General features: G+C 36.3%; 2 protein-coding genes across 4 annotated transcripts; both read right to left on the minus strand.

Moving 5' to 3' along the window:
* Window positions 1–9,129: 9,129 nt before the first annotated feature.
* Window positions 9,130–17,032, minus strand: LOC113309489 (probable NAD kinase 1). Of its 3 annotated transcripts, none has more exons than XM_026557910.1 (11): window positions 16,875–17,032; window positions 15,468–15,621; window positions 14,151–14,270; window positions 13,816–14,015; window positions 13,375–13,482; window positions 13,072–13,161; window positions 12,515–12,560; window positions 11,573–11,646; window positions 10,960–11,038; window positions 10,006–10,313; window positions 9,130–9,858 (listed from the first exon to the last, which is right to left on the minus strand). In XM_026557910.1, exons 1-11 carry the CDS (start codon window positions 16,899–16,901, stop codon window positions 9,550–9,552), a joined length of 1,515 nt encoding a protein of 504 aa, XP_026413695.1. In that variant the 5' UTR covers window positions 16,902–17,032; the 3' UTR covers window positions 9,130–9,549. The 3 variants fall into 3 exon arrangements, with proteins under 3 accessions (XP_026413695.1, XP_026413694.1, XP_026413696.1); XM_026557909.1 differs by having other exon boundaries at window positions 12,454–12,560; window positions 13,067–13,161; XM_026557911.1 differs by lacking the exon at window positions 13,072–13,161.
* A 5,366-nt stretch (window positions 17,033–22,398) lies between these two features.
* Window positions 22,399–23,879, minus strand: LOC113312240 (zinc finger BED domain-containing protein DAYSLEEPER-like). Its single transcript, XM_026560998.1, has 4 exons — window positions 23,372–23,879; window positions 23,115–23,255; window positions 22,602–22,773; window positions 22,399–22,507 (listed from the first exon to the last, which is right to left on the minus strand). The coding sequence occupies exons 1-4, from the start codon at window positions 23,877–23,879 to the stop codon at window positions 22,399–22,401; spliced, it is 930 nt and encodes a 309-aa protein (XP_026416783.1).
* Between the last annotated feature and the right edge of the window lie 3,446 nt (window positions 23,880–27,325).

Raw genomic sequence — 27,325 nt, forward strand, 5'->3', positions numbered from 1 at the left:
CAAGTATTTATCAATTCCATCCTCTCTTGTTCCAAAAATAAAAGAGAGTAGTCAATGTAAATAAGAGTCATGTAAAGAGTCATCTTTTGTGTTTTTGCGTTATAAGCAAGGAAGGGTGTATGCCATTGATGTACAACGCGAGTAATTGTGAAATACCTCCAACTCATTCACAATTCTCGTAAAGTCCGGACAGCTAGCTAGATTTCGACCTCGGTTCTTAGCCTGAGAAACTATCTCTTGGTGATTAGTAGTCATAACATCCGATCTTTCTTTACACATGTGTAGATACACTTTACACTCTTATCACATGTCTTTATTTGTTATCAGTGCTAGGATTGTGCCTTTGATAGCTAGATTGACATCTCCATTTTGCTGTGAGCTTCTACTGTCTTGCACATGTCACATTTCATGGAATCTGAGCTTATATTTTGTCCTAGAACTTTGTAGGTACGTTCTAAGCAAACCTTCACGAGACTTCAACTCGTCCACTAGGGACACTTAGTGGTTTAAAAGGCTTATTGCATTCGCTAAATGCAATCGAGAGACCAGCGACAGTGGTATAGGTAGGATTTCCTTAGTTAAGTTTTACTTGAGGACAAGTAAAATTCAGGTTTGGGGGTATTTGATGAGTGCCAAATATTGTATATATTTGCACCTTTTTATTGGCATTTAACTCATCATTTGTGCACTAACGCTCAATTTTATCCCATATTCTGTGTTTTCGTTGTTTTCAAGAATAAATACTTTTCTCAATTAATTTTGCATTTTTAGGTACTAAATAAAGCCTGGTTAATTCACGGAGCGAAAAGAGCAAAGAAACGACAAAGACTCCCGCAGAAAGGCAGCGAAGAATGATGTTTACAAGAGCCGGATCAACTAGAAGTGGGCTTGAAGAGGAAGAATTGTCCTTAAAGAAGATATGGGCTTGGCATACCCAAGGCCGAAAACCCTTACCCAAATCCATTTCCAATATCCATGCCCATTTCCATGAGAGCCGTCAGATTGGATCCATCACATCATTCAACGTTCGCCTCATCACCGAGCATCAAATCTTGAAGCTCATGTCAAATATCATAGTACCTAACTCCAATCTAAGCCGTCATAATTGTTGTATCACGCATCCAATGGTCGCTGGACATTGAATTTGCTACATCCGCTCAACACTACAACACCTAACACCTATACCCAAGCACTCCCTAACCCATTCTCCATCGGGCTCTTGTCCTCTTCTCCCCAAATTCCTCTCTTCCATCACCTGCAACTCCTTCACCATCATATCCTGCCACCACCAGACCCCGATGTTCACTGCCACCATCTCTATCAAATCATTCCAAACATCTCCACCATCTCCCTAGCCTAGTTCTTTTAATCATCTCACAACCACTGAACCCTAGGTTTGGGGTGAATAAAACAACTCGAGTTAGGGAACAATTAGAGCATCATAGGCGTCAATTGGAGCAGGGGGAGAGCAGAAAAAGCATGGGTCGAAGTGATAGAGCAGTTATCTAGCATGGGTGGTACGAATTGGTTAGGTAATTTTCGAAACCCTAGTTTTGGAAATTAGGGATTTTTTTTAGAACTCATTGTAACTATAAATTGAGTGTGTGGTTGTGAGTAGGATTCATGCCCGGGCTAGCCGGAGCACCAAGCTCTTAGTGTTTTGTAATTTTACTATTTCATCTGTTTCATCCAGTAGTATAATTTGATCATGTTTTAGTTCACTAAGCTAAGGTTGAGATGAAACCATAGCTTTGTATTATGTTATTTATGCTGTTTGTGTGATTCTTGAATGCTTAAATTGTTCTAGAAAAATTTCAATCTTGGTTTGTCACATTTTGCTCTCACAGTGCATGCCATGTATGCATTGTAGTTAGGATAAAACTATGTGATTATACCACAACTCATGCTTTAGAGACTATTGTTAATCCCTTGACTAGTTGTGCTTAATTAGACAGTTAGTGCTCCGGATTGATATTTCAGTTGTGATTGAATCTTCCATTGGTGAAACACCTTAGGTAAGTAATAGACTTGACACCTCTACCTTATCTGTTAAAAGGACAAGAGTATCATAATCAGTTGAATACATAGTATGAGTTAATGGTGGATTCGACAATCCTAGTACCTTCATTCTCAGTGTTTACTCGCTGTGTTATTTGCATCTTTTACTTTTATTTATTTTCTGTTGTAATCCTCACCAACACCTTGTCGTATCGACACATCAAAACAACCCCCATTTTGGTTACTCTTTCTTGTTTAGAATCAGTTTAAGTGAGACCATAGTTTCAGCTTTACACCCACCTTGTCCCTGAAGATCGACCTGTGCTTGCCCTGTGTTGCATATCGACACTGTGCACTTGCAGTTAGACATAGTCGTAGGCTTATTTGAAGTCCTACCAAGGACATCTTTATTCAAGAATTCAAAAATCTATGTGTCAGACTCAATCTTTGAATCAGACTTTGAGTATATGGATGTTTCTGCCGTAAGAGCGGTTTCATCACATCCAATAGACGCATTCAAAGCGTTGAAACAAAGAGATTTTTCTTCCATAGAATCATTAGAAGCAGCAGTTGACATGAGATGTTTGTCAGATCTAATACTTCCTTATAAAAAGTTCTTGATCCTTTATGTTATCAAAGGTTTATTGAATTGATTACCAATAGAACAACACGCATCAGCCCATGACAAGTTTGAGGATTTACTTGTTTCGGAAACAGCATTGAATGCAAAGGTAGAAACAGAACATGGATCATGAACTAACACTTTTCCAAAAGAGGTATTCATGGAGAAAGTGTTGTGGTTGTTTTTAACTCATGCTGAAGCGTTAATTGAGACTTTATGGTCCATATAGTCAGATCGCTACAAACACGGACTTGTTAGGTCTTAAACGTATTTGCCTGCTCTGATACCAATTGAAAAAGCGGGGGTCTAACAACACCACCCAATATTTCGATTAACAATCTGTATGGACTAACTCCAAAATACTTTGCTAGAGAATCAACTAGACAGTCAGACTCAATCTAGATAAAAGTATCTCAAGGAGTTAATATCTCTCTTGATTTGATTTTTACTCAAGCTAAAAACAATAGCGAGTCTTTATCAAATACAAGGAATACTTGGACGGTACCAAAGACCAATGTCCAAGGATCAATCAATATCAATCAACAACCAAAGGTTGGATTTTCAATTGATGATCACGAACGCACAGCCTGTATTATTTCAATCATAAAAAATATACTGCGGAAAAGAAATAACACAGACACCAAAAGTTTTGTTAACGAGGAAACCGCAAATGCAGAAAAACCCCGGGACCTAGTCCAGATTGAATACACACTGTAGTAAGCCGCTACAGACACTAGCCTACTGCAAACTAACTTCAGATTGGACTATAGTTGAACCCCTATCAATCTCCCACTGATACAAGGAACAGTTGTACTCCTACGCCTCTGATCCCAGCAAGATACTGCGCACTTGATTCCCTTAGCTGATCTCACCCACAACCAAGAGTTGTTGTAACCCAAAATCACAGACTTGATAATAAACAAATCTGTCTCACATAGAAAAGTCTATAAAAGGATAAATCCGTCTCCCACAGATAAACCTTAGGTTTTGTTCCGTATTTAGATATAAAATCAAGGTAACATGAACCAATTGATAATCTGGTCTTATATTCCCGAAGAATAACCTAGATTAATCAATCACCTCTCTACAATCCTTCCTGATTATACAAGCGGATTGTCGAGGAATCACAAACAGTGAGACGAAGATGTTTGTGACTTCTTTATCTTGCCTATCGGAAAACTCTCAAGATCTCAAGCCAATCAGTCGATTGTACTCGTACGATAGAAGATGCAAGATCAGATCACACAACTACGATAAAGTAGTATCGGTCTGGCTTCACAATCCCAATGAAGTCGTTAAGTCGTTAACCTGATTTTAGAGAAGAAAATCAAAAGTTAATGGAGATCGAATCTAGCGGGCGCACTAGTAGCACACAGACGTGTGGGGATTTGTTTTGCACAATGCTAAATGTCTCCTTTATATAGCCTTCAAATCAGGGTTTTGCGTTAGTTACAAAGCAATCCATATTCACCGTTATATGAAAACCTGATTTAGATTCAAGCTAATATTTCTCAACCGTTAGATCGAAAACTTAACTTGTCACACACACTTGGGTAGACGTTTACTGGGTTCGTGAAAACCATGCCCAAACGTGTACGTGTATGTTGGTTCAACATAGTAACCCAAAAGGTTAACCATATGACCATTTCATATTAACCTTGTTCTTCTTCACCATAACTAGTTCAATTGACTCAAATGAACTAGTTACAGAGTTGTTCAATTGCTATGAGATCTTATGTAACTACACAAGACACAATTGAAGCAAAGATGATTCGATTCGATTGAATCGACTCATGAACATTATAGCCACGGTTTGCATAAAGCATTCCTTAGTAATTTAATGTTTCATGTTCAGAGCACATCTTTAGATCATAACCTCTTAAGTTCACAAACAAGTTCGCGGACTTAAGTTAATCGTTTGAGTTTTCCAAACTCAGCAGAAATTCTTAGAAAGAGAACTTCCGCCAGTTCGCGGACTAAGCACACAAACGAGTATTTGGAAAATCCCAGCAGAAATTCTCGGTCGAGAACTTTCGACAGTTCGCGGACTTGGCAAGCCAATTCCACAATCCTCCCGATTTCTCTTGATCAACAAAGTTCGAAAACTTTGGTTCAAGGAATACATGGTTATGTAATCTAAACTCTCATTTCAATCATTGAGACATTCTCAGAGGACGCTATGTAGTCGTTATTCACAGACCGATTCACGTCAGAGCAATTCTCAAAGTGATTGAAACTTTTCATGACTTTCGTCACTAGGTGAAGATAAACTTGATCAAAGCGAAACGCTTTACCAATACATCATTTCAAGATAAAAGATGAGCAATGAATGCTCAGCTCGAGATGTCAAATGTGTATGATCTAGTCTATATAGCATACGACTTTTGTCTCATAAGAAGTAGAAGATATAAGAGATAGACTTTTGAGTGATAGATAAGTTCAAGTCTCCACATACCTTTTTGTTGATGAAGTTCCACGGTTCCTTGTATAGATCTACGTCGTTGTATGATGAATCGCCATGAAGTCCTTGAGCTCAACTACACTTTTCTATCCTAGTCCGAGACTTAGCTATGTAGGCTAGAAATCAAGACTTATAGTTTTGATCACAAACATTGACAAACATGCTTGAGATAGCAACGCATGCGAGGTTGACCGAGCTATGCTCTAACAATAAGTTCGACCAAACCAACTCTGGGATCAAATCAAGCGTTTGATTAGCGTACAATGCAATTACTTTATTATGACTAAAATAATAATTATAATGCGGAAAGCAAAGTAAAAGCATACAATAATATTGTATTAACGAGGAAACCTCAAATGCATAAAAAATCGGGACCTAGTCCAGTTTTGAGTACTCTCAAAATTAAGTCATTATACAAAGACTACTACCAACTTCGTATATTTAAGACCAACTAAACTAACTCCTAGTTACCTAGTTCATTCAGTATCCATGCGCCTACTACTAATCTGGTCAACTCTCGTGAATCCTTAGATATAGTCCACTATATTAAGTTGCTTCAGCCGTTGTGAAGACTTCTACCACTCAGCTTCTTTGGATCGTATCGAATATCAATCTCAATAACTGAATCAGAGATACATGTTGAGTTATACAAAGGCTATTCCATTTAAACAAATAAAATCCTTCGTATCGGTTCAGATCAACCAAATCCAGAATTGAGATGCATAAACCTATCAGATTCGGATCTTGAAGAGAACCACCAAATGATAGATCATCGATCTATACGACAAGCTATAAGATATCTATCGATATAAACAAGCTATGTCGGATCGCAACCAATCAAGTGAGCACGAAGTATATCACAAAGATCATAAACCAATCAGAAATCTTCTTGTCTTCAAATCTTCGGTCTTTAAGGTACTTTCACAAATAACGTGATTCCCTAATGATCAGTCACGCACAGATTGGAGTCTGTCAACAATGGATGATCACAAGTCTATTGTCAAATCCAATTCCAGATCTGAACTTTTTCGATCCTTGGTTTAGTTCGAGTGGCCTTATATTAGAAGAGAAGAATCACGAAATAAATAAACTAGTTATTATCAAGGTTCAACTGTCGTTAGCCAATCAAATTAATAATCGTAAACTAAAATAACAATACGATTCTAATTTCCCACCAATGGTACTTCTAGACGTTTCTTGATCCCACAGAAATTTTCAAAGAGCGGAGGTAAGAGATTTTTCCTTATTAGGTTACTTTCTTTTCTGGGATAGTATTACGAATAATACTAACAATTAACTATCACACTGACTACAAAATAAAGTGCGTGAGTCGGGATAAGTTTGTAAGAAGAACAAACTTCACTATTTATAGACCAATGTAGTTTGGAAGTCAAGAAATTTCCATAACCGAAAATATCAAAAGATATGCAATAAATACCAAGTTTCGGTTTTGTCTAATTCCAACGAATATACCGAAATCTCTCATGGATGACAACTCAATATTAGCTAGCACACAATATACTTTACTAATATATTCTCCATAGATATGTTTTACTTACTGGGAAAGTAAATACATAAAAATTTGAAAACCCCAAAAAAGATTCTCAAATATTTCAGTTTGGGATCCACCTCGAGTATCAAGGAATATCTTTGAATAATAAATAAATAAATAAATAAGATTTTAGCACATGTTCAAATTACTCATTATTTCGACATCTTGAACTTTCCTAAATAGTAAACCATATTCAAATATTCGCATAAACCCTAAAGTGTATATGGAACTGGAAATATGTTTTTTTATTAGAGACCGGTTCTGCAAGAGATCCCCAATAGAGATCGGTCCCATTTTAGATCCCAAAGGTAGGTATCGGTCCTGATATAGATCTCTAAGACCAAAAACTATTACAAATGCTTGTTTAAGGGATTAATGCTAGAGTAGATATTTGATTTCTTTCAACTACGAATTTTTTTTGCAAGTTTACTTCCTTAAACTCATGTTGTTAAACATAGTTTTCTAGGCATGGAATAAATCCAAAGTTCAATACACAATCTAGTAACAAGTTACAAAGATAGTGTTTATGTTGCAATTACGAAGTTCAAAAGATGGACATTTTGCTTCGTTATTCAATATACCAAAGTTGGAATACTACTTGTATATTCCTCCTTGACACTTTGATCATAATGAAATGATCAAGTCTCCAATAGAGATTCACATATATAACTTCGCATAATATGCTTTTAATATAAACGACTTGAAAGCAATATAGAAGAAATGGAAACAAGTCAAGTCTTGTATTACTAACATCAAACAGATGTGTTCGTTGATGTCGACACATCTTCAGGTTCTTCAGAGTAACATGAGTTTGTCTCAACATTTCTAGACTTCCTAATCTAACCTAACAAAGTTGACTCTAGTAGTCTAATCAAGTGACTCAATTTTTAGAACTAAAATATGATAACCAAACTTGACATACCAACGCTTGGTGGGTTCAACTAAGCAATACTCTAACAAACAACATTACCGAGAATATCGATTTGAATCCCATAAGCATGTGTCCCATATCACATACTCAGGAGTGCCATAAGGATATCTTAGCTCAGAATCCTAAGTGTAGTACCACCGCAACACCCAAGAATCCCCAAAGTTCACAAGTTGGCAAGGGTCATCAAAATGACAAGGAAAATCTTAGCGAAGTATTGTGAGGACCAAACTTTAATGCCAGAGCAGTCGGATGCAAGAACCGTTGGCCAGTTGCCAATGGTTTTTAGGATGCCACTCGTAAGTGTGGTGCTAGTAATGCCTGTAGTAAGTGCAACAAATTACTCAAGATATTTTCCACTATTTAACTAATAATATAATGGTAGTAAGGATCGTTTCCACAAAGAGTTATGTTATTGATATGTTATCTGGATTAGCAAAACTAAAATAAAAAAAAATTAACTAGGGGGATTGGTTGATTAACTACTAAGAGAATAATGAATATAAATAAGAAGAAAAGATCATTAAGGAGTCATTCTCCGTTACCAACCGCTGATTCAATCAGTATGCTTATTTATCTCTCGTCATAATCATTCATCACCAAAAATAACACCAATAGGTCTATGAAAACTAATTGTGTAGCCACCTCTAAATGTGGAGAATAAGGTCTTCTACCTCTATAATTAGGACTATAAACTATTTTTGCCATTGGTGAAGAAAAACGATAATTATGATTTGACAAAGGAGTTCTAGGTTGAGTAAATAAAGCTTTTTTTCTCAGATCAGCAACGATATAACTAGATGCAGCATTAAGTACAATTTTCTCACTTAACAACAAACTGTGCAATTCGACATAAGCAGATGATAAACCAAAAAGAGTGGTAAAAACAAATTCACGATCATTCACCACAGATCCATAAACACCGATGCATCAACGATTTTTCTAATTGAATTCAAGTAAGTGGTGATGGAATCATTACCAAGTCTAAGTGACTGAAGTTCAGTCCTCAATTGAATGATGTAAGTAGCAGATGCCCGAGAAAACCTCGTATTGATATTATTCCAGAGTTATTGAGGAAAAGAAACACCAACCATATATAGATCCACCGAATCTGAAAAAGCGAAATTGAAAAGAAGAATGATGGTTGAATTTTTATCCTGCCAATTGATGTACGCCGGACTAACAACATTGTTGTTTTCATTTGGTCGTGTTATATATTTAACAAGTCAAACCTTTACTCCACCCAAATAACCAGTAATACGAAATTTGGTGAACAAAGCAAGAATCAAAAATCTTCATGTGAGATAATTGTCCTCTCGAAAAGCTTTAATTGAATGGTATTGATTAATTAATTAATTAAGAGGAAGTTTCCAAGAAAAAAAAAAGTTTAAATAGCAATTGTATGATAAGTTGATTTCTTGCATAAAAATTGAATCACAAAAAACCGAATTTGAAGAAGAAATTAAAAGAGGTAAAGTAATCCAATAAAAAAAATAACAGATATGAGAAAATAGGGTTAAGAAATCTCCATTAATAGAGTTGGTAAAACTTGGATCGAGATTTACTTCTGATACCAAAGTAGAAATGGTTTTCATATTCAGAAAAGATAAACTCGGTTACAAAGACAGACATGATTGCCATACACTATATAGTGGCAGAGTAACGGAAATAAACAGAAAACAAATAGAGACACAACACGTGTCAATAACAGAAACAGAAATCTAAAATCAACAGACACTGGTGTAACAGTGGTGTAAGAGAAAACTTAACCACTGTTACCTAATACTAGTATATTCTGCTTTGCATCTAAAATCAAAAATAACACAACTGACAAGTAGTAGTTAACATTAGAAATTGCCTCCTCCACAGAAAATACAATCGCCGAACAGTAATCCATCCATAATCCAAATGACCTTCTGACTACTCGTGAAACTAGTGATCATTACATCTCCCCACTGATATGTTACTTAACAGTTTCATCTTCCACATTATGACTCTCGAGGGCCGTCAAACAACTGAGGCTTCCTCAAATTCCAATGAAGCCCCTCATGAATACTACGTAAGAAGTCAGTGGTGGAATCAACTTGGCATGCCGTTGGCACTGGCCAAGGTGCCATGCTGCACACAAGTGCATCACCTGCTGCTAATTGTTTTCTGTCTTTGCCATCAAATGACGCCCAAGCATGGCCTCTGCTGTTAAAAGGTACTTGCACCCGAAGTGTAACATGCTCTGGCAATATCAGAGGCCTAAATGATAAGGAGTGCGGACAGATGGGTGTAAAGAGGATACCAGGGACCTGCAAAATCAAATGGAGAACTCCATAGAGTTAACCTTTTGGGCACAACTTAAAACGCTCTTAGCTAGATTGTAATAATAGCAACGATATTAGGAACAACAACGGCAAATGAAATCAAGTACAAAAAAAAGAATGAGAGTAATATGCCTGTGGATGAACCATCGATCCTCCCGCTGCTAATGAATATGCAGTGCTGCCAGATGTTGTTGATATGATCAATCCATCCCCTTGAACACACGTTACAAAGGAGGAGTCGCAATAGCACTCGAGATTCGTAAGGTAAGAAGAAATTCCACGATCAATTGTCACTTCATTCAGGACAAGAATAGGTTCTTCAGTTTCTAATTCATCTTTAGCTCCGTCTCTAATAACAAAGCACTGCAGCCTGTGGCGCAATGTGATACTAATAGGTCCTCTTAGGATTGCATCAAGGTACTCTCTGTAGTTCTCACTATCTAAATGAAAATTAAAGATCACTGTGGACTGTGGAGTATATATACACGATAAGTCTACTCAAAGATATGTCATGATACAACATACCTGCATAAGGCAATGTAAATTACTAGTGCATCATTAATAACTGAACAATAAAAAATTCAAGTGTTTGAATGATATTTTCCATCAACAAATAATATAACTACCTTGTAGTCTAAATGATAAGTGATCTGCAGATTAAATCCTCAATATTTAATTGATGCGAAACCTTTGATCAAATCAAAGGAAGTATCTAACTAGGGATCATTTCAGACAAGGTTCATTCTCAAATTACAGTTTACAACCAAACAGACACAGCGGGACTTCCAGTTGTATATGTCCAGGTCCTGGATGAAGTAGAGTTCAAATCCCTAAACCAACATTTCCATGGTGAATATGATAATGTTCAACTACGAAGGCGAACAAAAAAGTCATTGTGTGACACAAATGAGTGTGAATCATCTACATTTATATGCAATGACATGAAGTTGCAAACAATTTGTTACGTCTACAAGCTCCAAAGCAAATGATCTAAAAATAGGAAAATTACTAAAAGAAATACGGTTTATATGCATTAGAATAAAATAGAACTGTTCAATAAGATGATCAAACCAAATAAGAAGATACGGAAAGGAGTCATAAAGCCCAGAGAGCCAAGGGAAAACGGGACAACAGGAGGAACGGGTCCTTTGAACATCGATGCTGCCTACATATGAATCAAAATGTGAGTGATATTTAAGGTTTGAGTTCAAATGTCACAAAATAACAAGAAGGCCGGCACAGTTAGAATGCAGATTCAATTGGTTACTAATATAACTATAGTCAAAGCGGAATGAAGTTTGAAGTAGAAGATATTTTTTCCAGTTATCACTTCAAACAATCCCAAATTATGGTAACACTAAATTTGACTTAAAATGGTAATTATAACTAAATTTCAAGGCATACAACCTGTACAACTAGCCTATGGCCATGCAACCAGCAATGCTTCCTTTTATCACCCCACAAAATGTGCGGTATATAAATTACCTAAAGTTGATGCACAGCAAAAAGGAAGCTTCGCATGGGAGCAAGTCGGTAAGAAGGATTTCATCTACGAGAAGTTTTTCAAAATTGAAGACTGAGTAAGAATAATAATCCTTCTGTCCAAAATAAAGATACTTTCAGTATTTAAAGTTTCTTGACTGAAGCTTGTGGAACATGTATCTCCTGTTAACCATAAGAAAAGATGACAGATACATACCCAAAGAACAGTTCCGTCTCCACCAAGAGTTACAACTAGATCAATTTTTGTGTGAAGCAACAATATTTCCTTATCTGTAATGCAAACAACACAGAAGTTATTCATAAAGAAGAAAGACAGTCACTGGTAGTGTCATCGAATAGACAATATATGCAATACCAGGATTCTCCGAACTCCATAAATCTGAATAAGAAGACTACTTTTTAAACACTGATACTTTGATTATGTTATGCCAGCCCACAAAGCAACTAGCCTCTTAGACAGAGCATATGGCATCACATGTCTTATTTAACTAAACAGTATTTAATAATACGGGAAAACACCGAAATCACAACAAACAAGCAAAAGGCAATCCATGAAAAGGCTCCAAGGCTGGGGTAAAAGTTGCGTTGGGAGGTATTTTGAATACTTTTTTGCACCCAAGTAAATCGCATATGGAAGCCGGCTAGAATAGACTTTTGTTTTACTCATGCTTCAAAATTCCAAACAATTGAATTAGGTGTGCTCTCGGCAAATAGTTAGGCAACAAGGATCTTCATATTTGCAGGGAATTTGTTTCCTACACTTACCTAGAGCCACTAAACACTCATTTTCCGAAATATATGTTTTAGGTTAGATGTAACTCCGTATTCATCTGATCCCCAAAGTACTAGGTCATCAATCCAGGCATGACAATACCTATTCATGACTGGTTGTCTGGTTGAAGGCTAGAAGACTATTTTCATAATTCAGCACAGACGTAACATGTCGACTCTAAACCTGAACTGAATTTAACACAAAAGGTGTGAAGTTATTAACATCTAACAGAAGGTAACAAATATCAAAAAGTAATATGGTTTCTACAGAGCTTCAATAATTTATTAAGAAACCATAATTTTTACCATCTTCCCAAGTCTGTACGAAATTGAAGTAAGACGATTCTGTGAGAAGTTCAGATCTCACCCGGGGTTCCACAATTATGCTTATTTTCTTCTGATCTTTCAGCCATCTGAGCAGATAAAGCATTTAAGATATAGTTAGCTTTCCCAGCACATAAAAACAATATGCCGCAAAAAGGCAGCATTCGCTTTCATGCAATATGTAAAAGGCCATCAAAGAAAAAAAAATGATTCAATCATGCAATTTAGAATGCTTAGGGACCTGACCCACAAATCACAAGATAACGATTCTTTTTCCCCTGAGAGATTGATAAAAGAAATACAGATCATATTCATAAGTATGCATGCAAAAATTATTATTAGGTGTACACTATCTGTGGAAGAATTAGTTTCGGCAAGATTTCTCTTTCAATTACAAGTTTCAGAAACCCATCACTTTGTTTATGTGTGTAGGAGAGAGGTGATTTTCGTTGTAATTCTAAACTAATGTAAATTTGAATGGATACTGATGCATTTATACACAATCTCCAAATCAAACAAAAGCAATCAAGTATCAGAAAGAAAAAAATGCTCCTAAACTATAAAAGGCAGTAACTCTGGATAGTTCCATCCACACCTGACCATTTCTGCACAAAGAATCCGAACGGTAGTTGAATTTGGTTTCGTCAAAATAAGCACAACCTGTGGTTGTGATTTCCACCTCAAGGAAATCTGTGTTGGAAGGAGGAGTGTATTAGCAAAGCTACCAAAATAGCACCAAAGAATTTCTACCAAGATTGCAAAGGCAAATTTCTGGATCCTAGAAGGGTGATAATTACAAAACCAACAATAAGAGTCTGGGTAACATACAGCAAGTTCACACACATAATGATGAGGATGATGGCAAGGATGACTACTTAGATTATAAACCTGTAGTGCCAATACCTGCTTACTGCTGCGTACTGCAGTTGTTATATTCCCTCTTTCAAAAGAGACGATATCATGTTTGTGTTGGCCACTTCCATTGCAGCCCCATGAAAGTCGAAATGATGCCTGTACACAGAAAATGCAGTTTTAGTTCCAGGAGCAATATCAAATAATTTGTTGATATCTAATGTGAGAAAGAACTGATGCCCATGTTAGCAATAAGCAGAATTAATAGTAGTCAAGAAGTTTCCGAGGGAAGTAAAAGATTACAAGTTAGAGCTCTTCAAAAGAAACAAACATTTTCAAACACATAACTCGGAAACATATAAAATGAAGTAACGGCAAAAAGAATGGTGAAAGGCTGAGAGATCAAAGATGATGACATTGAAAAATGTACAAAATAAGAGAGTTCCTAATTAAACCACTTGTGCAACAAAATTAAAATGCAGATGTGTCTACCTTTCTCCTCATTCTACTATGGATCATCTTAGAATCGGAATCTGTTTCTCCATCCCGAAGAACTTCGTGGGAGCAAATTCCATCCCTCCCACAGCATTTTTCTGATTTGTCATTAGCTAGGCTCTCCAGTGAACACTGATCCGTCAAGTTCTCTGTCTTTTTTCCTTTACAATCGTAATAACCTTCTGGAGATGGCAATTCTGTAAGCAAACCAGCGCCAGTATTAGTGAATAAGATGGTTAAGGACATAATAACAGGAAGTGAAGATACAGGATAACTCCACTATATAAACATAACATGAGAGCAATGCTTCTCCGCATAATACCACATCATACTTTTATGCTCCTGTTGCAGATTCCGGGTTCTCTCTAATTCATATTTTCGCTTCCATTCAGCTGCCTCAGCTTTGGCAGAAGCTTTTCCTTCAGCAACCCGTCTAAGGGCCTTCGCCACAGCTGACAATTTGTGTAAAAAATGTAAGCAACAAATTGCAAGATTGATGACTAGATGAAGCATAGAGCTTAGACAACAGAGGACAGGCATAACTTAAGGAACAACACAAGCAAATTAGTTTTCTCTGCTGACAGTGAAGTATCAGAAACTATATCATTAAATCAAAGAAAATGAGGAAAAGCTAGTGTAGATGTAACCAGAAGAAATCAACCCTATCTCCATCTGCGTCCTAATGGGTTTAATTAGCTGACCTTAAGCTGACTTTGTGCAGTAGTTTGAGACTTACACACTGCATGTATGGGACTCGTCATAACTACTAGATTCCACTCACCTGGTATGGAGACCTACCATGCATTTTTACTGTTCCAGAAATAGAAGAACACGCAATAACATCTCATCTGATTCTCATGCAGATAGAATTCTTGAAAATTCTGATCCTGTGGCAGACCGCAAGCCCAAAACCATGTATTGGGGTTAGAGTGGGTCGTTTCTGGTTGTTATAGTCCTATGTCGCTTAAAGGTAGAGCAGTGGCAAAGGGTCCTAAGTGTGTATTTTCTGTACTGAGGCCTTTTGGATGTGTTCTATAAAACCCCACAGAATGAGCCATGGCAAAAGCAGAGAGGTGTTCAGGAGGGGTATTACTATTACGGATCCAATCCTGGATTCAATTTGAAATTCTTGATCAAGATCAGAAGAATTGGTGAACCGCGATCAGAGTACTTTCACACGGATCATCTAGTTTTCTAATGGCCTTCTGCCAATTAGAGTTCTTCCACCACTTGATATGCACTCTGAAGTAATATCTTCACAAATTTCTTCCTTAACGAATCGAAAATCGAAATATGAAAAAGAATTGGACCAAGGAAAACATCTCGTGTAAAAGAATCACTAATCAGTGCAACAGCCTCCTCGCACATTACAATGTAAAGCTTATCGTTTTTAGTGCATTGAATAATCAAACTAAAAACTTTCAGATTCAATGGACCATTTGAACAATATGAGAGATTATCTCACTGCATAGTATAGTAAGCTACATGTTGTTTGTTTCTAACTCTCTACATCCTATTTAAGAAACCTATGAACTTCCGAGAACGGAGCTTCATGTTTGAAACCATTCTTAGCATTTGGGCTATCAAAAGAAAGATATGTATCTATAACAATGTGGAGAACACCTCATCAAAGGAAAACATAATCTTACTTCTTAAAGCTTCAGAAAACTCAACAAGATGATCATCAACTCCCTTGACAACTGATTGTTGGAGGTACTCCTGCACTACCTTTTCGGAATCAAATGTAGAAAGTGACTCCGTTAATCCACTAGCTAACTGTGACCTTGTATTATTAAGAGTTCCCTGTCCAAAGAAACACTCTCATTATAACTTGTCAAAGACATAGAGGCTAAAAAGACATATCAAGGCACTAGTCATCCAACTGAAGTATTCTTTATTCACTTCATTGTTGCATATGCTTACACATATAGAGACAATCAAAAAGAGAACTTACGAAGAATACTATCCAATTTAATCTTATGAAAGATCCATCCAAAATATCTTTGAACGGGCAAATGATAACCCAGCACCCTTCATATGCTCTAACTATGCATGGACTCTCAGATAGCATCTTTATTAGATATTATCAGGTTAAATACAACTAAAAATATCTACAAGTACCAGCATTCTCAAATTCACATTTAAAACAAAGTCTTAAAAATGGGAAATTACAAATATATCTCCAAAAACGTAAACGCATATTTTTTACCGCAACCACTTGTTAGATTTGTGAGTACACGGGGATGATGGCTTCAATATTTGAAAATCAGGATAATCATTAAAACTCAAGGAAATTTAAAAATCCAAAGATGAGTTACCACAGCCTGAATTGCCTCTTTACACAAACCGACATCATGTTCACAGTAGAGATAAGAAAGATAACAATTATTTCACTTTATAAAGTGACATCATAACTTCCCAACAATTCAGCTTTGATTTCCTACCAATATTAGCAATTACCAAAACCAAAACTTTATTTTTGACAGAAAAGTAATTAGACAATAGAATGCAATAATTATAATTGCTGATAGTATTATCTCAAGAAACACAAGACAGTTTTAGCAACATTTACATAGTCAAAACTCAAAAAGCATGACAAAATCCATAACAATTTTGCAAATTGCACGTTGAGTTGAGAAACTAAAATCTAAGGGGTAACTTATTGAAGGGATTTAAAGATAAACAGAAGAAGAAAGAAATGAAAACAGCAAAACTAATAAGTTGTATAGCGAGACCATCATCAAAATTCAGCTAATTTTAACAACAATACTTTGATTATACTGCAAATCTAGCTCGAATTCTAACTTTTTTGAGGCTATTCCGATCAGTCAAATATTTGTTGTAAATTGGAAAGCAATTGTATGGCATTAAACTCTTGTATCACTTCTCAAATTTTTCACTTCTCGAATTTTTCATTAGAATTTCAACCTTTTCTTTCAAAATAACAAAAATTATACTGAACATGCAAATTTTAAAAAGAATTCCGGACTTAGAAGTAAAAAATTCAGTCAACATCAGTGTTGCCGGAAAGAGGATAAACAGAGAGAGGTACATACTTCTGAATCGAATTCTTGATGAGACATGGAGAAGAAGGATAAGAAAGATCTCAAAACCCTTGTAAACTGGTACCGGTGGAGATGAACAGGAACGACAGATAGAAAATATTGGTTGGTAGTTTAAAGTTTAAACTCATTGAGAAACAAGAAGAAAAACTGGTTTGGTACTGGGTGGGCAGGTGCAGTAATAATATTTTTTCGGAAAGGTTGACTTCTTCATTTTTTTCGAAGAATACTGCTCTTAACGTGCGCGTTGCACGCACGGAGATGAGATGCTGTAAAACAATTTTGGTATGACAAATATAAAATCAAAGATGGAAGGGCAATTCCAGTGGAATTTTTATTTTATTTTTTTTATTTTATTTTTTTAAAGCATGATAATTTATTAAATTAAGACGAAATTATCCGGGATATGTTGTACCGATAGAGTTGGCCGTTATAATAATATACAAGCATACTACCCGGTGGAAACGCATCTGGAGTGTCTAAATTGTTTGTGGTACCCAAGTTCCGACAATAGACGTAATACTGCTCCGTAAAACACATTTAATGCTAAACTGTCATGTAAAAAAATCCCACTAATAATTGTCATCAATCATCACAAAATAGATGTCAGGTTAAAATTACATTTAAAAATTTGGTGTTTTTTGTAACTATTTGGTAGCCGCTATAATATTCTAATTTGTATTCTTGCTGGAGATATGGGATGTCCGCAGTCGACTCCTATTTCTGCGTCGAATACGAATCTCCCAAAATTTAGCGCGCATAACAAACTCACCTTTTTTCGTTGTATGTCCATCTTCAAATTAATTAGGTTGAAGACATCATCCAGTCCTTTACTATTGAATTTTCTTCCTTTGATTCATTGAAGTTCTGGCCCCTTTTGTCCTTAAAATTACTACAATTGAATATACATGGGGCACCGGCTTTGCCTGTTTTCCACAGTGTAAACTTTGTATCTTCAGCATACGTTCGTTTGAACACCTTGGTCGAGTTTTCCCTGTCGCGAAATATGATATCTTGTTCACTTTGATGTCTAAACTGAATACCAGAGTTATATATTTGCATAGAGGCTTTCGAGGTAGATACGTAGGGGAATTCTAAGTAGATCTTCATTTCCCTCACTTTAGGTATCTGAAAATTTTGATTATCTTTTAATATTTGTTCCAAGAATTTTCACCGACAGGATATGTTGTATATCTATCTTTTCGTATATCTTTTACTACAATTCTCAAACCTTCACTTGATATCGTTTGTGACACTACCAAATACAACTGCCCATGAGTGAAATCCCGTGTGGGGAAGTAAAATCCAATTCTGTATGGTTTGACCTTGGATCTTGTTGATTGTAATCGGATAACAGACTTTAACAGGGAATTTTTTTCTTGTTAATACGAAAGGGAAGTTAGCCTCACTGAGAGACATTATTATATACTCGTTATCCTATATAGTTCCCTGTTATGATTTGTGCTTCAATAACTCTATTACCAATCTTCTTTGATTACAATTCTCCACGTTCCATTGCAAAGATCGATGCTCTAATTTATGTTTAGTGGTAGCAGAATTGGAACTCCATTTTGTTAATGTAACCAATGGTTTGGTATTCTGGAAGTTGCAGAGAATTCAGCAAATTCAACAATTCGGTAGGATACAAAACATCATCATCTTGAATGGAGCATGTCTGACAGTATTACCGTTAATTGGTGCATGTATGCACCTTTCACTTAAATAATTTATATCTCCATAACAATTGATTACGCAAGGATATATGATTGTCAAAAGCTTTTTCATGCAATCTATATCTGGTAATATTAGGTAATGATCTGGTATCTTGATCCATGTTGTCTAATTCCATTTTGGTAGGTGCAATTGTCGGTAGTTCCGTTTCCGAGATACAGTACCCATTTACTGAATTCTTTTGTTGCTTTTCATTCCAGCCGTTAGTCCAATGTCCTTCGCATTTTATTTAAGTTTTAATATTTTGAAATGACTCCACATATATAATCAATTTATCCATGCGTCAACAATTACTTCCTAGTTCCTTTGGGAATCATTCTTATATCTGTTTAATATCTCCGCTGAACAAAATATCTTTTCCTCCAAATATCTCAACTGGTGTACCCATAAGATCTTCGAATGTCTTCAAAAGCATTGTTTACCCCTGAACATGAACACCGCCAAATGCCTTTGGTGTTTGACACTGACAACATGAGTTTTCATCAAGTTTTAGAACCTCAACACCTTTCTATGCTCAATAATCAGTCCCTTGTACATCCGCAAGAAATATTCAACAAGTGGAGTTTTGTTGTAAATTGTAATATATTAAAAAAGCTTTCGGAATTAATTGAGTGACATGCTGATCAGGTTTATTCCTTGGTCTGAATATCTCCATTATCTGATATACTTTTTGTTTCTCGATGTTGAAAATTTTCAATAGGAGTCACCAATACCGACCGGTTTCACAGTTTTTCTGGATTTATCTATTTCGAAAGACATTAAAAGTGGTACGAACATCTCACCTAGTAACTTACTGGATGCCAAGGGTACGTAGATGCATCTTGCTTCTCAGTCTCATTCTATTTTATGTTGTCGGCCATCATTATGGAATTCTGGGAATGAAACGATGGATTTCTTAGTTGTTTTGTGGTATGCATATGTATATATAGTGTTAGTGTGTTACCAAACGATCTTATATCCTCAAAGGATAATATTTGGAACGTATAATATATTGTATGGATTGTGACGGTTAAAACTCGACATATCTTTTCGCATCGCCTCTGTTGGTTAAAATGGCGACTATTGAGTTTTCCAACTGTATTGTGAAATGACTTTTCAGGGTTTTTTATGCCTTATAAAAGGAGCCAATCATAGAGCGATGACAGGGATAGTTAGTGCTGACATGGATGCACCAAAATCAAGTGTGATTGTGGTGCTGACATGTGGCGGTTTTGGGGTCCCTTATTATAAAGAAAGATAAGGGCGTTTTATGGTCCCAGATTGTTGTTGATAAATTTTCTACAACCCTTCTGAACAGACTGCCCTTTTGAACTACGTGAAAACCGCGTAGACTCAGTTTTTTTTTTGTGGGTCCCAGCGGGCCCCGCGGAGGATAGCAGATTTATCGTGCAGTATGAGATTTGGGCCAGTCTAAGCTTGATTTCAGCTATTAAGTACCAAGGTGGTTTTGTGGTCGAGGTTATAAATCTCAGAAGATTTTTCGAGTTTGTTTCGAATTGAACCTTTTCCATCCTCGTTTTAGGCGTTTTTGACGAGATAAGCATGGCCCACGTTTCATCTGTGAAAGCGGTGGTTATACCCAGAGGTTGGGAAATTGCTAAGATTATGATAGCTTCATAATTTCTGCATATAATACCCGCTACTACTAGTCATGTGTGTCCTCTAGTTGCCCGTCTGTGTTGATTTTGATTCAATATAAGTGAGGTTTGATCCATCAGACTAAGATTGTAGTTGAATTGGGAATCCTATGTGCAGACTTTGCAGATAGCTGCATTTCAAGTAGCACCGGTGGTAGAGCTGGCAAACGGGCGGGCCGGGGCTGGCTTGTTACGGGTTACACGGGTTCGGGTTAACACGAGCCAAAACTTGCGGGTTGATATTCTTCACGGGTGGTAATTTCTTTAACCCGCGCCCGTAACGGGTAAAGCTTGCGGGTTCACGGGTTAGCTGGTTTCTGCTTAGTCAACGAACGAATTGACAGAGTTTCCTCTGATTTCTGGATTATTTCCGACCACATTCAGGTCATAAAAAACTCCTTCTCTGCAACCTAACATTCATCTAATTCATTTGACATTTCCATTCAATTCAATCAACAGATTACAGATTCAACAGTCAGTGACTCGGTGTCGCACCGAAATTTAAAAACTTAATGAAAGGATCAAGAAAATTGCAAAACTTAACAATAATTTGACACTAGTTTTGCATCATGAGAGGAACACAGACTCACAGAGTCACAGATACACAGTATACTAATCATTGTAGTTTAGTACTCATCAGTTCATGATATCTTCAAAAAAGAAAAAAAACCTTCGAAACCGTAGTAATACCATTGTTTGTACTTTGTATCACCAAGTGCAACAATAAATATATTAATAACCACTTCCTGCACAAAATGTATATTGTGGTTAATCAAAAAAAAGTGATAACTGTCCCAAAAAACATCTCCAATCTCTTTTTTATACAAAATTTGGAGACACTGCGATAATTGTCTGTCCAAAAAAATTCTCATTTTCCATGTCTATCTTTGAGTAGCTCCAACTATTTAATATGAATCTGTAATTTTAAGCAAAAATAAATCAAACAAAAGAAAATATTCAAGTAAAAAACATGGAATTTGCATAATTACCCCGCTTTATATTGAAGAAGTACGCATACTAATTAGACGCATAAGAACTTACTTCCCCATCCTCCTATGTCCTATCCTCCACTGCACCAAGTTCAAATCCTAATACATCTTCTCCAATAATCCCATTGTCTTCATCCATATCTTCTTTTCCTACATGGATAAAAACAATCAAAGTTATATATGAAATTTACACATTCAACTAAATGAAGTATTACTGAATTACGCGGCGCCACTTAGGCACACTTACCAACTCCATATTTCCAATCACGAGTTGTTATCAACGCCTCAGCATTTTCAGGTAACAAAGAAATGCGAAACCGATCAATTACCCTTCCACCAATGCTGAATGCAGATTCCGAAGCGACAGTTGAAATAGGAATTGACAAAATATCCCCTGCCATTCTTGAAAGTACTGGAAATCGTTGTTCCTGGGCTTTCCAATACATTAGGATATCGAGCGGTTGATTAACAAATCTATATTTCTCGCTAAGATATTGATCCTACTCTGACAAGTCAGATTGCAGATCACCACCACTTTCCTGTGCTGCAGCATATTCCTGCATGAAACAAGTAATAAGTGAGTGTAAGGACCAGTTATCTTCTATGAGGACATATAATATAACTTCATAAACGCAATTTGTTTGGTTAAAACACAAAATAATACAAGACCACATGTACTGACATAAATAAGCTTTAAAATTAAATGGATCCACTCACTTCCTTGATGGGCAGAATTCGCACCAGTTTGAATACCAAAATTCTGAGTTCCACTACCAGAAGCTCTTGAAAAGGTGTAATACTCATTATAAAGTTTTTTCATATCTTCACGCACATCATCTTTACTTTCTAATTGTCTTACATCAGGATACAACTTGGAATAAGCAAAGTTTAGATACTTCAGTTTCAATCTAGGATCTAACACAAGTGTCATAGCAATATAGGACTTAAGTTCTCCCAATAACTGTTAAACTTTTCTTGCATCTCTTTCACCATGTCCCTAATGAATTCAATTTCATTTGTGCTTTCTTTTTTTAATAACACCTAAACTTGACAAACTCCTTCAAAATATAGACTGGAGGTAGGATACTTACTACCAGAAAACAAAATTGTGAGATCATAAAACGTCTTGAGAAACTTTGTGACCACTTCAATTTGATCCCATTATTCGTCAGTTAGGCAGTCTTTATAGTCTGAAGCCACCTCCTTCAAGTGAGCGAAAACACTTCTATACACAAGACAACTGTCTAACATAAGATAAGTTGAATTCCATCTGTATAAAAAAAAAGTAACAAACATTCAATGAGTATATTATAAACAATAATACCATTCTTTAACTGTATAACAAAATAAAAGTGGACACCCACCTTGTCTTAACATCTTGACGAATACCCCTTCTTACTGCAGACATTCCTAAAGTATCAACAATGTCCAAGAATTTTTGTTTTCTTACTTGGGACTTTTTAAGCGACTTCACTGACTTTCTTAACTTAAGCACAACTGGATCAATCTTCACAAGTCCATATTTTACAATAAGATCTAAGATGTGAGCACAACAACGCACATGAAAGTATTTTCCCTTGTTAAACAGGATCTTCTTTGCAACAAGTCTACTCTGCATAATTCTAGCACAAGCTCCGTTATTTGCAGCATTATCCAAGGTGATGTTGGATACTTTTTCTTCAATTCCCCAATCTTCTATCATTGCAAATATCTTTGCAGAAAGGTTTTCACCAGTATGAGGTAGTGGAACGCAAAAGTTAAACTCCCAATTAAGTACTTCAGTTCACATGTATGAGGTGGTGGAAGATCTCAAGACTCAAGTAAAATATCACATGCACATAAAATAAAAGATCTGAACATTCAAGTAAGTGCTTCACCTGTATGAGGTGGTGGAAGTTCACAAAAATTCAGTAGATACTTCTTTAATTCCCAATTTTGATCAAGAAAGTGGACAGTTAAGCTTATATACCCTGTAGTCGTAACAGAGGTCCACATGTCTGATGTTAGACATATCCTACCTGTAAGGATTACATATACATATCAGCACATCTTATCATAATCAATTACACATACATAAAAGTATAAAACAAAACATATGGTGTGGGTCAGCAGGATTTGAAATTTTGAATCGTACCTGGAGAAAGTTTCAATATGTTTTGAATAACTTCTTTTTGTGCATTATGTTTTTTGACAATATCGGCTTTCCAAGTATTCCTTGATATTAGTTTAGCATCCTCATTTAGATAAGCACATATGTCCCTAAATTCTTTCCACTCCACCAAAGCCAATGGGACATTTCTTGCAATGAGTAATTCTGAAATAAGATCCCGAAACTTCATCTGATCAATTTTGCGTACGCGGGAAGACAATTGGCCATTCTTTGCAGATAAAATCATTTGCCCTATGTCCTGAGAATGACGCTCACGGCACTTATGCCTTTTCATAGATGAGGTTCCACCTTTCTGGCTATCATATTTATATCCCACTTTACAAGCCTTGCACACTCCCTTCTTTGATCCATCTTTATATTTAATGAGATCAAAATGTTCCCAAACATCAGATCTAAGTTTATGTTCCTTTTCACCTGAAACTGGTGCAGGTGCAAAATCAACAGTTGTAGATCCATCCAAAGGATCTACCATCTCAACATCATCATCCTCACCGTCACTACTCATAACATCGTTATAATGAGTTTGTTCTTGTACACTTGACATCCTGGAATCTGGATGGAGCCACAAAGAATAGGTCAAAGACACAAAAATCAGTACATTACTTACTAGTTACTATCATGGTTCAATAACAAAACACTCAAAGAATTCAAACCAATAAGGGAAAATAACTTGGACAAGAAAAGAAAACAAAATCCATCAGATTGTTACTACTGTCTACTATCAATCTATCATGGTTCATGGACTAACATCAGCAATTGACTTGCAAAATGACTCAATCATCAACTTTGGTCATTGAGCAGTGAAAGTTTGAAACGTAACCAATCTAGAGAAATTATCAGACATGACATGAATTACATAAACACAGTACACAGAATAACTAAAGAAGATATGATTAGAACATTACCTGTCCTCAACTCTGAATCTTCCACAACAAGATGAAGAATTAGCAGAGATTATTAACAAAACCCCAATTCCAGAATCTGAAAAAACTCAAACTAATCGAATCACTATCTGCAGAAGTTAAGATGGAGAAGAAGACTCGTTTTTTTGAAGATTAAAATCAATTATAAATCACACTTACCTAGGAGTTCGGTGATTGTGAAGATTCAAGTCAAGTCTTTCAAGATCGATTTCAACATTCAACTAATCAGTGAACTGCGGATCTGCAGCTGCCGCTGCGGACGGAAAAGAAGAAAGAAGTAGAAAGCAGAGAAGATAACTAAGCTATCCGCTAGGGTTTTTGATGTTTTATTTATACTCAGACACGTATACAAATTGATAGGGACACGCGGCATAAATGGAACTGCGGGTATACGGGTTATATCCGCGGATTTACGGGACGTTCCGGGTTTATCCGTTCTCACACAAGACGGAATTTCTCCAACCCTAACCCGGCTTGTTAAGACAACCAGCCAAGCCGGGTGCGGGTTTTCACGGTCCGGGTCGGATTTATCCGCGGGTTTTGGCTGGTTTGCCAGCTCTAACCGGTGGGAAGTTGTGTTGAGCCCAAAAATACTCATGCTGAAGATTTGTGGCCATTTGCATTATGCTTGTGGGATTTGGTTGCTTTTGGTTATATACTACATCGTTTCCATCTAGTCATAGGAACCAAAAATGAAAGCAAAATGATGTAATGACTTTGTCATGGGTTTTTGTTTGATGGGTTGTTTGAGGGTTTACGGAGGTGGATTGGGGAGAGGATATATGCGGAGGAGGAGGTTCCATGAATCTATAGATACCGTACAATGAAGTAGGATGTGAGCGGCTGTTTCAGGATAAAAATTACATTGGGGACATAAGTTAGAGTTGGTGAGGTGAATGCGGTTGAGAATAGGGAGGGTTGGCAGACCCTCGTTAAGTGCTTTCGACAAAAAAAAATTGTACTTTTGGCGGACAGAGTAATGTCCGGAAGAAGTTGGTGGGGAAAGGGGTGGTGCTGCAACTGATATGAAGTGTCGATGAGGCATTTGTATCCGAATGCAGTAGTGTATTTTCCCGATTTGGTGAAAGGCCATATTATTTTATCTGAATTGTTATCTCGGGGAAGGTGAAGGTTTATGATTCTTTGAACTGTGGGAGGGGGAAGGAGATTCAGTTTTTCATGAAACCAAGACCGAATTGAAGGGTCGATAGTGCCTGCGAATGATTATATGCGGTGGCGATGTGTCTGGTCAATGTTATTATTGAATTGTGGGATCCAGTTTGCTTGGGTAGGAGTGTTTGAACCGTTTCCTATCTGATGGAAGAGATTTAATTTCAAAGTGGGTATGAGGGAAGTTAGTTGTTTCCATTGCGTCGATGAAGGGGGAGGGGGGATGTTTTCGAAGATGGGTTGATGTTTAATATATTTTTCATTGTATAATGACGCTACCACGGACGAAGTTAGGTTTCTCATGGATGTTTCAGATTTTCTTCGTAAGAAGAGCTTTGTTATGTTCTTTATTACTTCGGATGCCCAAGCCCACCTTAGATTTATGCTCGATGAGCTTGGCCTAGTGGGTGTATGTAAGGATCCGCAAGCACGTCAACGTTATTAGACCAGTCAAGAGACGATTCAGCCGTTAATGACTCGACTAGTTAAGTACGAACGTTAATTTATAAATATTAATCTAACAACGATATAGATACGAAACTAGTACCATCAGATAGATCTCGAAAGTTATGCGAAAAAAGACTGCTCGAACGTGTCATTCGGGTACCGGATGAAGAAGATATCATCAGTTTAATAGGAAAGGGTAAATTTGACATTTTATCGGAGCTCGGTGTGGCTGCCTTACCCAGATCGTTTGGCACCCAGTATCTTCTTTGGTTTTATCCAAACCTTGCGTAAGAGAAATACATTTTCTCTTCTTCTTTCTCTTACTTCTTCTTCTTTCTTCATTCCCTTCTTCTGCTGTTGTGTGAGGTTCGATTTGAGAGAGTTTATCGAAGAGATTTAGTTGATGAAGATGTATGGATGATGAAGGAGATGATGTGGCTGCAGTTCATGGTAGAAAAATCCTTCGGAAATCAACGAATTAGAGAAGGGATAACTGAATTAGGGTTTTTTTTATCATGACATTCATATTTCTTATATTAAATCATCCATTATCAAATATATATCACCTTTATATTATATATATTTATCTCTTACTTTATTCTTCATACATATCTTTACATTTTATTAACATATATATTTATTATTTATTATACCTCATTATTAATTTATCTCATATTATATCATCGTCCTTCAACTAAACCTTTTATTTTCTTAATATATTTATACTCTTTAATACCATATCTTCATTATTATTCATATCTATCATCCTATTTCATATCTTACTATTCTTATCTCTCCTCATTTTTAACATTACATTTTTAATATCAATATTTACCATATATCTTTCAAAAAAATTTTTATTCAATTACATCTATTATTACCTCTTTTTCTACACTATATCAATTTATGTTTCATCTTCACCATTACTCATAATCTAAATATTCATTTATTATATATCTCTATTTATTTATTACTTTATTTAATAACTTATTCTACAATGTAAGGATCCGCAAGCACGTCAACACTATTAGACCAGTCAAGAGACAATTCAACCGTTAATGACTCGACTAGTTAAATACGAACGTTAATTTATAGATATTAATCTAACAACGATATAGATATGAAACTAGTACCATCAGATAGATCTCGAAAGTTATGTGAAAAAGACTGCTCGAACGTGTAGCTTACAGTGTCCCCGGAAGAAGTTTCTAGTGATGCGATCCATTATTTGATAAATATGTACTAATAGAAGTTATGTTTGCATAAGATGGTTGGCAGTAGGTGTAAGAGATATCTAGTAAATTATGGTAAATTGGGAAAGTAAAAAAAAAATGTCAAGCAACTACCTAGCGTCAGTACTTCTAAATAGCTAAGCCAT

This window comes from Papaver somniferum, chromosome 9, assembly GCF_003573695.1.
Source record: "Papaver somniferum cultivar HN1 chromosome 9, ASM357369v1, whole genome shotgun sequence".
NCBI lineage: Eukaryota > Viridiplantae > Streptophyta > Magnoliopsida > Ranunculales > Papaveraceae > Papaver > Papaver somniferum.

Coding starts and splice junctions, on each gene's coding strand:
- LOC113312240 (XM_026560998.1), bottom strand. CDS start 23,879: ATGGTAGATCCTTTGGATGGATCTACAACTGTTGATTTTGCACCTGCA. Junction 22,774..23,114: donor ACTTCCACCACCTCATACAG/GTGAAGCACTTA, acceptor CTCACATCTTAG/ATCTTATTGTAAAATATGGA. Junction 22,508..22,601: donor CGTCAAGATGTTAAGACAAG/GTGGGTGTCCAC, acceptor TTTTTTATACAG/ATGGAATTCAACTTATCTTA.
- LOC113309489 (XM_026557909.1), bottom strand. CDS start 16,901: ATGTCTCATCAAGAATTCGATTCAGAA. Junction 15,622..16,874: donor ATCAAGAATTCGATTCAGAA/GTATGTACCTCT, acceptor TTCTTTGGACAG/GGAACTCTTAATAATACAAG. Junction 11,039..11,572: donor GAGACGGAACTGTTCTTTGG/GTATGTATCTGT, acceptor ATTCATATGTAG/GCAGCATCGATGTTCAAAGG.